Source organism: Salvelinus namaycush, chromosome 2 (genome assembly GCF_016432855.1).
Source record: "Salvelinus namaycush isolate Seneca chromosome 2, SaNama_1.0, whole genome shotgun sequence".
Lineage (NCBI taxonomy): Eukaryota > Metazoa > Chordata > Actinopteri > Salmoniformes > Salmonidae > Salvelinus > Salvelinus namaycush.
In genome coordinates this window covers 23,217,788-23,230,992 of record NC_052308.1, presented here as the reverse complement: position 1 = coordinate 23,230,992, position 13,205 = coordinate 23,217,788, and the positions used below count along the sequence as shown (strand labels likewise).

Below are 13,205 nucleotides of genomic sequence, written 5' to 3'. Positions count from 1 at the left end.
CTGTCTGTGGCCTAGTCTTCTATGGGCCCACATGTCGTGGAATAGGTGGGTGGCTCCAGTCAGAGTAAAAAATATATGATGCTTTTGGACCACTTTCCTTGATTTTACACCCAAGAAACATAGGTGTGACTTTTGAAACAATTAGATACTCAGTACTAAGGGAAGCACATATCTCAGAAAAAAATATTGTACATTTAAAACTTATCTCCCCAAACATTCACTTCCGTCTTTTCCTCCTCGCCATTTTGGATTGACTTGGCTCGGGTTAGTTGGGAACGTTCAAGAGAAGTGCTGATGATTGTCGGATTCAATTGTAACAGTCCAATTAGCCATGTATGCTGTACAATATGCACTAGAAATCCACCCCACATATTGTGGCTATTAGCTAGCAATTAATTTAACGTATATTGCAGATGGCTGAGATTTTGCTAACTAGCTAAACAGCACCACCGGCTTGGCGAGGACGAACAACAACCGCATCATTGAGTTGGATTCATTTGTTAGCCAACGAGCTACCGTTACTTGTTAGCTAGCATTTATCTCAGCAAACCATTTGGGCAGCCAGTTTTTGTGTGGTTGGGTTCGGAGACATACCAGGTAAGATTGGTTAGAGTTGAGGCGCGGTATTTTGTATAACTAGTTATCTAGCTAGTTATGGCGGCAAGTTAACTAGCGAACAAACATGCCTGGCTATCATCGGCTGGCTAGTTGGTCGGCTAGACATTGGCTAGCTACTGCATGCTAGCCAGTTCGCCTTCTGCTAAACTGACGCTAGCTAACAAATAAGGTATCTTAACTAGCATCCATTGTGTATTTTCTTTACCTCACTTCATAATGATTACTAACATTAAACATAACGTTAGCTAGATAACCAACCTTTGACAAAGGATTTGTAACTAACCATCAGAGGTCTAAGTGATGTTAGCTAGCTTAATTCGCTAACGCGTTAGGCCCATATTCGTTTTAGTCTTAATTTAAGGTTAGTCATAAGGTTAGCACTGTGGTTAGGTTTAAAATCACTTAAAGATAAATTGTAGAAATGGGCGGGGTTTATGATTTTGTGGCTATGGTAAGTAGTGACGACCGCATAGCTACATAAGGACGTTTCAGCTGTACAGGAAGCCAATAGATGAGAATAATGTTGTACCAGAATTGAAGTCCCATCCTGTCTGTGCCAATCAATGCTGTTTGTGATTTAGCTATGATCTTCGAATGCAAATAATCTTAAAACGTTATTGCCAAGTACCTCAACTCCACGATGATTTCATCTACAGTCCCGTGTAGCTCAGTTGGTAGAGCATGGCGCTTGCAACGCCAGGGTTGTGGGTTCGATTCCAACGGGGGGCCAGTACAAAAAATAAAGTATGAATGTATGTACTTGTAAGTCGCTCTGGATAAGAGCGTCTGCTAAATGACTTAAATGTAATGTAAATGTAAATCTACGGAGTTGAATGTAGACTATCTTTTTTTTATTAACCTACAACGCATTCGAGTCGCTATGCAATCGATACTTCAAATATTACAATGTTTGTCCTCTATTGCGTGCATTTTTTTTGTTTGCTGAAATGCATACTTTTTAATAAGACTTTAATTTAGTAGCTACAACCAGCGACTGTTTCTAAATTGCTGTTGCTCTAAGATGCCAATTCAGCACGAATGCGCATGTGCCAATTAAATCTCAACAAGGTAACGGTTGTATTTGATTAATGTTTTATTAAAACGTTTCAACAAACAAACGCTCGCAACAGCAGAGGATAAACTGGTACACGGTAAGGGTTTAAGAATGTGCTTTTTTTTGTATTGACTTCATAGCAAGTCAGTGGTTCATTTAAAAAAAAAAAAACTAGTTTGAGATCAACCCTGGATAAAATCATCATGGAGTTGAGGTACTTGGCTAACTTTGTATGAGCAGGCCATATGGGTTTGACATGAATAGTAATAGAATTCTCTGTGATTTATTCTTGCAGTCTGGAAAGATGTATCAACTCCCTGTGAACAACCTCACTAGGATACGAAGAGCAAGGAAACAGGTGAAAGCGGCTCTCTGTGACATTGGACTGGAGTACTGTAAGGAGCAAGCGGAGGTGAGAGAGAAAATAAAACAAGTCATAGCTTTTACCTATCACTAAGGTTTTAGTGTTGTGTGTGTGCGCCTAACGTAAGAGTTTCACTCATTTTTATAGTCATTTGTGCTTCCGAAAAAAATATGGTGGTAAAAATTAATAGGCATATAATCTAATTTGACAAGTTCCAGCATACACTACTGTGATTTCTGATCAGAATAATTGTCCCTCTCACATAGGACCTCAAAGAATTTTGCCCAGATGAGAACTATGTGAAGAATACTGTCTGCCTGGAACTTTGTTCATGGGATCCGACATTCTCAAAAACACAGGTAAATGACTCACACTAGAAATTAGAAATTAATTTAATTACCCCTTATTCTGGGGCTTGTAATGATTATAGTACTTCTTTGTTTGTCACAATCATAAATACAACTAGTTTTGGATAAAGGAGCAACCATTTCAATTTTGTAAATGTTGTGATTACATTTTCAAACTCGCCTGTTTATTATTTTAATTTTTTACAGGAGTACCGGTCAAAGCCTTTCTGCTGCACAGAGTGCAACTTCTCTTCCAAGTACTACTCGGGCTACAAAAACCACTTCCGAAATGTCCACAGGCACAACTTTGAGAACCGCATCCTGCTCAACTGCCCTTACTGCACCTTCACTGCGAGCAAGAAGACAATGGAAACGCATGTCAAGGTCTTCCACATATCTAGTGTGGCACGTCAGGGTCTAGGGGGCTACCAGGGGGCTGCTGTGGGGGCAAATAACAAGGTGGAGAAGGCAATGTACTATTGCAAGAAGTGTAACTTCCGGGACCCTCTGTACAATGTTGTGCGAAGGCACATCTACAGGGAGCACTTCCAGCATGTGGTCTCACCCTATGTTGCCATGGTCTCAGAAACATCAGTCAAAAATGGAGCCAATGCTGTCAACGGCAACAACATCCTCTGTAAGCGCTGTCAATTCTCCACCCGTAGTTATGAGGCGCTGGTGCAGCATGTCATTGAATATCATGAGCGCATTGGCTCTCAGGTGACAACCATGATTGGACATGCTAATGTTGTGGTGTCCAGACCGCAAAGCTATGGGATGGCCCAGAAGGGTTCTGTGATGACTGGGGGTCGTACCCTGACATCTGAACAGGTTAGCCATATGGTGGGGGTCCATCTAAAGCAGGGACCTACTGGACTAAAGAATGTGACAAGTCAGTCCTCTATTGCTGGCCAGCGTTTGAACATTCCTGGCAATGGTGGTTTGGGAGAAGGTGCTAATGCTAGTCTTACATCCCAAACACAGAAGTGGAAAATGTGCACAGTCTGCAATGAGCTCTTCCCTGAAAACCTGTACAGTGCTCATTTTGAGAAGGCACACAAGGCTAAGAAGGTATGGGCAATTGCCAAGTATATCATGAAGATCCACAACTTCACCAGTAAGTGTTTGCTTTGCAACCGATATCTTCCCAGTGACACGTTGCTTAACCACATGCTGATCCATGGGCTCACCTGCCCACAGTGTCATGCCAGCTTCAATAATGTGGAGAAAATGCTAGATCATGTGGGGCAGGCTCATCCAGATGACTTTGTTGGTCCTCCAGCCGCCTCCCCGCTTACCTTTGACCTCACGATTGGGCAGGCTAAGAACAAAATCATACAGCTTATTGTTATAACCTATAACATGAAGGAACCTGTAGCTGCTCAGGAGCAGTCTATGGCTTCCCATGCCCAGAACAGCTTCCACACTCCAGTGAAGAGTCTGCCTTCAAAGATGCCAGTGAATAAGAAGGACATGCTTGCCAGAAGTCAAGCCACTGTATCTGGCAGCAATGAGGTTGGCAAGACCCTATGCCCACTATGTTTTACCATCCTCAAGGGTCCTATATCTGATGCCTTGTCACAGCATCTGAGAGAACGACACCAAGTGCTTCAGACAATGCACCCTGTGGAGAAGAAGATGACGTACAAGTGCATCCACTGTTTGGGCGTCTACACCAGCAACATGGTGGCCTCCACGATCACTCTGCACCTTGTGCAGTGCCGAGCTGTGGGAAGGGCCCAGAAGGGCCTGGGACCAAAGTCTGCCTTGACACTCAACTCCTCTGGTGCAGGGTTCTTAAAGCGTCAGCTACCCTCCCAACCCATGTCTGGCTCCAAGAGGATGAAGATAAAAAATGATGTATATTCCCCCATGAATATGGACAAGCCAGGGGAGGCTGTGGATCTAGTGTTGGACCCTAGGAACTATGAGCACAAGACTTATGAAGCACGCAAAGCCTTCCTCACGACCTATTTCAATCGTTGCCCCTATTTAACTTCACAGGAAGAAGAGAAGCTGTCTGCAAGCCTGTGGCTCTGGAAGTCTGACATTGCCAGTCACTTCGCTAATCGACGGAGGTCATGTGAGGGAGACTGTGAGACCAGGAAATTGAAAGTGCTACTTGGCTTTGACATGCAGGCACTCAAGGGACTGAAGCATGACATGGACTTTGAGGAGAAAACCAAGCTCCCCATCACGTCAGTGGAGAAGGCCTTTAAGTCTAGGCCGGCTCTTAACACAGACCAAAGAAAGCAATGCGAGACAATTAACTGTACCCTCAAGCTAAGTACTTACACAGAACCCATATCTATTGACTCATCTGATAGTGAGTCGGAACCAGAGGACTGTTCCATTGAGAATGGGCAAGTTGACACACCAAAATCTGTGGATGTCACATCTTAAGGAAAATCAAACCTGCCAGAAGAGAGATCTCCAAGCATTGAGGCGCCTAAAATAGAGATGGGCCCTTATCAAGATGGTTGATCAAAAACCTGAATCACCTTCTGTTAGTTTACTACAGACTCTAGGCCTAAATAAGGTGCCTTGGGTCGGTAAGATGATCCATCAAAATGAGAGCAGCCTAAAAGACCTGCGGTACAGGGGAAGCATGAGGGTTTGGTGCAGGTAATCCTTACACTCTGCAGTTCTTCAGTTATAGGGAAGTCAGGGAAGGTAGGAGAGACTGACAGGACAAATTAAGACTTCATAAATTCAGTGGGATGGTCAGTTTAAGTAAAGAATAATTACTAATTCATAAATTAGGAACTACACAAGTATAGAAACTAGCTGTTAACTTCTGGCTCCAGATAAAGGTATGCTGAAATGGTGCAAAAGAAAATGTATGTTGTCTGTAGCTAATATTGGTGGGAACATTGTACATATTTAGTAGGCCTACATTAGATTATGCATACATTTAGACTGTCAGTTTTAAGTGAAATTCAAAAACTTTCACTTCTTATAGGCATATGGATTGTCCTCCCATATGATGTATTATTGTTATTTCAATTTTAGAGATAGCAGGGTAACATGTATACATACCTATGTTCACTTTTGTTTAAACAAAGAAATTGGTTTAATAAAGCTTTTTTCAAAGAACCTTCATTTGACTAACACTATATAATGTTATTGTGCCCCTCCATTATACAAATATACTCCATTGTAATAAAATAAAAAATAAAATAAAAATATATACAGTACCTAGGGTTGCAAAGGGTCGGAAACTTTCCGGGAAATTTTCCATGGGAAGTTAAGCCCTGGATTTGGGGAATTTTGCTTAAATCCATCAAAAAAGTTTGCTTATAACAGTGAACCTTTTTTGTAGGATACACAAGGAAATTCTAGATCTTGTGGCATATTTTGGTTAAACTGCTCAATTCAATGGAATTGCAACCCTCTGCATGCACAGTGCACTCTTCCATCACATGTACAGCTGATTCTCAAGATCTTGCACGCTAATGAGATTCTATTGAGACCACACTACTACACTGAGCAAAGGACTACTTGCTTTCTGGTAAGTGTTGATTACAATAATGGGGGCGGTGAATATATTTTGTATGACTATTTTTTTGTTAATCGTAAATGGTAGCTTACAGCAAAGTGTGTTTTAAAGCATTTCTAACTTGTTAACAATTTCTGCAATCAGTTTTTGCTACCATGTGGATTTTGACTTGCTTGAGCCTGCTAACTGAGTGTTAATTCACCTGTTACCATACATGTTTCATTTAAATAAAATAAAAAATCTTACAAAGGAGTTTAATCTAACTGCTTAACTATTTATCTGTACATGGAATTATATATATATATTTTTATTTTATTTGTTCTTCTAATCTTTACAGGAAAATGCCACGGGCACTATCTGATGTTTGGAGACATTTCACTGCAGCTAATGTAGAAGGAAAAGTTGTGTACATTTGCCAATATTGTGCCAAATCATATGTGAAGAATGCAACAAAGATGCAGAATCATCTGGCCAAGTGCATAAAGTTCCCTCAGTGCTCACATCAAGCAACCTCTGACAAAAGTCCCTCTACTTCTATTCGAGGTGAAAATGACGAGTCGGACACCTTATCGATAGCAACAGCTCATGGTACTCCTGGAATCAGAAGTTTTTTTTGACTCAATGGAGGTATGTAATCAGAGAAATGCTGATGAATGTCTTGCTCGAGCTGTGTATGCAACTGGTTCACCTCTGCTCACAGGCAATGTGTATTGGAAGAGATTTCTGAATGTTCTTCGCCCAGCATACACCCCTCCAAACAGACATGCTTTATCTACTCATTTGCTGGATGCAGAGTTCAAAAGAGTTCAAGTGAAGGTCAAGCAAATCATAGAGAAAGCAGACTGTATTGCAATCATCTCTGATGGGTGGTCGAATGTCCGTGGGAAAGAAATAATTAACTACATCAACTCCACCCCTCAACCAGTATTCTACAAGAGCACAGACACAAGGGATAACAGACACACCAGTCTCTAGATTGCAGATGAGCTGAAGTCAGTCATCAATGACCTTGGACCACAGAAGGTATTTGCACTGGTGACAGACAATGCTGCGAATGTGAAGGCTGCTTGGTCTAAAGTGGAGGAGTCCTACCCTCATATCACACCTATTGGCTGTGCTGCTCATGTATTGAATCTGCTCCTCAAGGACATCATGGCACTGAAAACAATGGATACATTCTACAAGGGAGCCAAGGAAATGGTTAGGTATGTGAAGGGTCAAGTTATAGCAGCAATTTACTTCACCGAGCAAAGTGAGAAGAATAAGAGCTCCACAATAAAGCTGCCCAGCAACATCTGTCGGGGTGCTGTTGTCATCATATTTGACAGTCCTGGAGGGGAAGGAGTCTCCAAGAAATGGCCATATCACAGTCTGCCGATATGGACAGCCCCATCAAGAGGATCCTCCTGGATGATGTATTTTGGGAGAGAGGTAAGCAGCCTGAAACTCCTGAAACCTATAGCAGTAGCCATTGCATGGATTGAGGGAGACAATGCCATCCTGTCTGATGTTCAGACTCTGCTTGCAGATGTAAGAGAAATCCATACTGCCCTGCCCACTTCACTGTTGCTCCAAGCAGAGGAAACTGCAGTTCTGAAATGCATCAAAAAGCGTGAAGACTTCTGCCTGAAGCCCGTACAGAGTACATGTTGGACCCCAAGTATGCTGGCAAGAGCATCCTGTCTGGTTCAGAGATCAATAAGGTCTATGGTGTCATCACTACCGTGTCTCGCCACCTTGGCCTGGATGAGGGTAAGGTTCTTGGCAGTCTGGCGAAGTACACTTCCAATTAAGGGCTTTGGGATGGATATGCAATATGGCAGTCGTGCCAACATATCTCATCAGCCACCTGGTGGAAGGGACTTTGGATCTGAGGCTCTTTCCCCTGTTGCCTCCACCATCCTCCAAATTCCACCATCAGCTGCCTCAGAGTGCAACTGGTCCTTGTTTTGGAACACACACACCGAGGCACGCAACAGGCTGACAAATACAAGGGTTGAAAAATTGGTTGCCATCCGGGCAAATTTGAGGCTTTTTGAGCCTGACAATGAGCCATCCTCAAGGTTGGAAAGTGACAGTGAAGATGAGGCCTCTGATGTTCAAGAGGTGGACATTGAGTAGGTCGAGGGAGAAGACATGGAAGCCTGAGAGGAAGACAACCAAAGCTTTAGTTTCTAGGCTTTCATGTTACAGAGATGTATGTTGAAAATGTCTTTTGGGAGATGCGATGGATCATTGGGGATGATTCAATTTTCCCTTTTGTTCAGTGAAATCATCCTATGTGAAGAGTCAACTCATTTAATTAAAGTTCAATTCGTAGCTAGTTATTTTATTTATTTTGGAAGGATTTAATAATTTGCAATTGTCTACTTAAGGTAAAATGTTTGTTTCTGTCTCCATATGATATGGTAAATATATCCAATGTAAAAAGCATCTACATTTAAATGGTATTAATATTAATTTGCATAGATTCCTGTTAATTCCAATGGAAAGTTTCCATCTCTGAATATTCCCCAAAATGTGCAACCCTAACAGTACCATTCAAAAGATTGGACACACCTACTCATTCAAGGGTTTTTATTTTTACTATTTTCTACATTGTAGAATAATAGTGAATACATCAAAACTATGAAAAAACACATGATTCCATGTAGTAACCAAAAAAATGATAAATCAAAATATATTTTAGATTCTTCAAAGTAGCCAGCCTTTGCCTTGATGACAGCTTTGCACGCTCTTTGCATTCTCTCAACCAGCTTCATGAGGTAGTCACCTGGAATGCATTTCAATTAACAGGTGTGCCTTGTTAAAAGGTAGTTTGTGGAATTTCTTTCCTTACTGCGTTTGAGCCAAATAGTTGTGTTATGACGAGGTAGTGGTGGTATACAGAAGTTAGCCCTATTTGGTAAAAGACCAAGTCCATATTATGTCAAGAACAGCTCAAATAAGCAAAGGGAAATGACAGTCCATCATTACCTTAACACGTGAAGGTCAGTCAACATGGAAAATGTCAAGTACTTTGAAAGTTTCTTCAAGTGGTGTCCCAAAAACAATCAAGTGCTATGATGAAACGGCCTCTCATGAGGACCCACACAGGAAAGACCCAGAGTTACCTCTGCTGCAGAGGATGATTTTGTTAGAGTTACCAGCCTCAGAAATTGCAGCCCAAATAAATACATCACAGTGTTCATAACAGACACATCTCAGCATCAAATGTTCAGAGGAGGCTGCATGAATCAGGCCTTCATGGTCGAGTTGCTGCAAAGAAACCACTTCTAAAGGATACCAGTAAGAAGAGACTTGCTTGGTTCAAGAAACACGAGCAATGGACATTGGACCGGTGGAAATCTGTCCTTTGGTCTGAGTCCAAATTTCAGATTTTTTTTCTCCAGCTGCTGTGTCTACGTGAGACGCAGAGTAGGTGAACAGATGATCTCTGCATGTGTGGTTCCCACCGTGAAGCATGGAGGAGGAGGTGTGATGTGTGGGGGTGCTTTGCTGGTGACACTGATTTATTTAGAAATCAAGGCACACTTAACTAGCTTGGCTACCACAGCATTCTGCAGCGATATGCCATCCCACCTGGTTGTGCTTTTTGGGACTATCATTTGTTTTTCAACAGGACAATGACCCAAAACAAACCTTCAGGCTGTGTAAAGGCTATTTGACAAAGAAGGAGAGTGATGGAGTGCTGCATCAGATGACCTGGCCTCCACAATCCCCTGACCTCAACCCAATTGAGATGGTTTGGGATGAGTTGGACCGCATAGTGAAGGAAAAGCAGCCAACAAGTGCTCCGCATTTGTGGGAACTCCTTCAAGACTGTTGGAAAAGCATTCCAGGTGAAGCTGGTTGACAGAATGACAAGAGTGTGCAAAACTGTCATCAAGGCAAAGGGTGGCTACTTTGAAGAATCCAAAATATATTTTGAATTGTTTAACACTTTGGTTCCTACATGATTCCATATGTGTTATTTCATAGTTTTGATGTCTTCACTATTATTTTACAATGTAGAAAATAGTAAAAATAAAGAAAAACCCTTGAATGAGTAGGTGTGTCCAAACTTTTGACTGGTACTGTATATATTTTACCTTTATTTAACTAGGCAAGTCAGTTAAGAACACACTCTTAGTTACAATGAAGCCTACCCCAGCCAAACCTAGGCCAATTGTGCGCATCCCTATGGGACTCCCAATCACAACCTGATGTGATACAGCCTGGATTTGGACTAGGGACATCTCTTGCACTGAGATGCAGTGCATTAGACGCTGCACCACTCTCTATACTAGAGATTATACTCCAAAATCTTTGTGGGAACACGTTGACATAAATATCTGAACACACGGATAATCTGCCCGCGATAATTTGAACACGATCTCAACTTCCGGTGTGTCTTTGATTGGTGATTCATTTTGTGAGAAGGCGGAACATCCGATCTACGTGAACAAAACTGGCCAATGGCATTATTGGCCTTCTCGCCGCTCCAATTCGCTTGAAATATGTCGTTATTTTAAATGCTTTTATGCACAAAAATTGAATTTACCTTTAAAAAACTCGATGCTTATTTATTGAAAGGTACATCAGTCTGATTTGCAATTGTAAGTATGACAGACCATGATATTTTAAAGGATTGGTTTAGGAAATATTGCTATGGAGATGGGAAGCTTGTATAGTGAGTGTAAAAGCAGCTGTCATGTGTAGCTAGGTAGCGGCGATGCTAATTTGCTAGTTACGTATACATACATACAGTTGACTTATTTTATGAATACCGTATTAAGAAATTACTGCTTGTTTGTCACTTGTACCCTAGGTGATATTAACTTGATCTCAATACGTTTGTTTTTGAGCTTTGAAATCCATTTATATGGCAGTAGCGCAGCATTAAAAGCAAACACATTTTGACAATTTGTTATGCACTCTTGTCAAACGTGCTATAATGTAAAATAGTAGCTATATTAGCTGGTTCGTTGTATATAGCCAAAGAAGTGCATTGTTCGGTGGAAATTAATATGATGGTTATAGCTTTAGATAGCCAAGACCGATAGCTTGCTACCTGACATCAAAGCGGCGCCCCAATGGTATGGCGTAATAAGTTTCATACAGTATGTGTCTAAAAAAAAAGAAAAAAAGAAAAAGAAACATCTACCATACCGAACAGACCTGGGTTTAGCAGTGCAGTATTTCAAGGTGATTGTGATGCTGCTGGGGCAGAGTTCCATTCTTAATAACAATGAACAATAGAATCCAGTGTTTTCATGTTTTCTGCACCAGAGAATTTGTGTGAGTGTGTTTTTTTTCTTCCAGGGTGTGATAACTTGTTGCATCCCAGAGGAAACTGCCAGACAGCAAGCCTTTATTCCAGACATCTCAGTTAGTGTGAGGTATGGCAGAAGAGCCCTGGGGATCCAAATAGAGTGAAAAGTCAATGGATAAAGAGGGTGCATAGAAGGTGGAAAAGATGTCTTACAGTAACAGGGAACTGGTGGTGTTTTTTATAAGCTATAGACTGTCCCAGAGGAATTATTCATGTTGTCAATTGGGGCTGGAGGGTGCAAGTGGACGGACTGAGGGAGATGAGGCCATTGCAAATGGGTCTGTGGGGAACAACCGGAACAGCAGAAGCAATTTGGCGAAGCCCTCATCTCCACAGGGGGTCATGGAGCCAGTGAAAGCAGCACTACGGGACTCAGTGGATGAGTTTGAGCTGCGCTACACCCGTGCCTTCAGTGACCTCTCCTCCCAGCTCCACATCACCCCTGCCACAGCCTACCACAGCTTTGAGAGTGTGATGGACGAAGTGTTCAGGGACGGGGTCAACTGGGGTCGCGTGGTGGGTCTGTTTGCTTTCGGCGGGGCCTTGTGTGTTGAGTGTGTTGAGAAGGATATGAGCCCACTGGTGACACGCATCGCAGACTGGATGACCACCTACCTGGACAACCATATCCAGCCCTGGATCCAGAGCCAAGGAGGATGGGTAGGTTGGAGCTGATACTTTACTCTGCACATTATACATCCTAATTATGGGATTTAGTAATACATTCTCATTGTCAACACTATTGTGCGTGCGCATCCTTTTCTGCACCCACTCTCTCTGAGAAATAGAGAATACCATGATAGACTACACTAAAGGGAGAAGCTACAGAGGAGTATTGGGGCAAACAGCTGGGCTGCTAACACATAGTTCACTGTATTAATCTTCCTCTGTTCCTTGAAAGGACTGTTTTGCAGAGATCTTTGGCAGAGATGCTGCTGCAGACGTTCGAAGGTCCCAGGAGAGCATAATTAAATGGCTGCTATTTGGGGTGATTCTGCTTTCAGGAGTGCTGGTCGGCACTCTCATCATGAAGAAACGCCAATGAAGTGGTGTAATACGAGCCGCATCTAGTTTACCCCCAGCACATATAAATGCAAAATCAACAAAAATACAACTTTATAGTTTATGTTTACATAAGCCCAGTCTGTTTGTGCACTGACAGAAACCTGATGATTAGCCCTGGCTATAACAGTTTTTGGGCAATGAATATGTAGCTTGGTGAGCTGTCTCACTACTCACCTCTCCTGTCCTGTGCTCTGTAACATTTGTTTTTACATTTGAAAAGTAATACGTAAAATAACATTTTATGACATTATTTTCTTACTTTTATAATTATTGGTTTTATTTTTTTAACTTGGATAGAGGGTGTTGCATTCGAGACTGGAGGTGCTTTAAATGGACCTGAAGCTAAGCGTGAATGGGAAAACTACAGCTGGTGTAGGAGGACATAGGAGATTGTTTATGTATTTTTAGGTTTGTGTGTTACCCTTTATACCCTAGTACCAACTACATACATTCTTTCCAAATTGACATTTGACCAATTACATTGAAGATTTTAGAATATTGTTTTTTATTTTGTGTGAACGGCCCAATGCTGCTGTTTTTGTCTTCATATCAAATCATTTTGGGGTAACAATTTAAGTACCTTACTGTGATTGCTTTCAATCGAAATGGTAATAAAAATAATTGTAAACTCCCTTAGCAAGAGAATTTCAGCTAGGACTCTGGTTGTGGTCTTAGTAGGGAGGGGGAAACAGCTCTCGCTAAAAGGGCATTATCATAATTTTCACAGTATTCTACCAACCTCTTAGTGGAAATATATATATATATATATATAAAACACAGCTATATCATGTTTTTTACTGCATTGGGCCTTTAACTGAAACCTCAGTTTCAATGTGACAATTGCTCTAAAATGTTATGTTCTTTCCTTGCTGTACTGGAGTTTCAGGCATGCACTAAATAATAAAACATATTTATGTTTTAAGTGGGGGTTTTTCTATGTGATT

At 41.6% G+C, this 13,205-nt stretch overlaps 2 protein-coding genes across 2 annotated transcripts; both read left to right on the top strand.

Annotated features, from left to right (window-relative positions):
- The first annotated feature begins 258 nt into the window (after positions 1-258).
- Positions 259-5,486, top strand: adnpa (activity-dependent neuroprotector homeobox a). Its single transcript, XM_039009451.1, has 4 exons — positions 259-597; positions 1,968-2,084; positions 2,303-2,395; positions 2,591-5,486. Exons 2-4 carry the CDS (start codon positions 1,977-1,979, stop codon positions 4,784-4,786), a joined length of 2,397 nt encoding a protein of 798 aa, XP_038865379.1. The 5' UTR covers positions 259-597; positions 1,968-1,976; the 3' UTR covers positions 4,787-5,486.
- Positions 5,487-11,340: 5,854 nt separating this feature from the next.
- Positions 11,341-12,241, top strand: LOC120024933 (bcl-2-like protein 1). Its single transcript, XM_038969307.1, has 2 exons — positions 11,341-11,856; positions 12,098-12,241. Exons 1-2 carry the CDS (start codon positions 11,341-11,343, stop codon positions 12,239-12,241), a joined length of 660 nt encoding a protein of 219 aa, XP_038825235.1.
- The last annotated feature ends 964 nt before the right edge of the window (positions 12,242-13,205 follow it).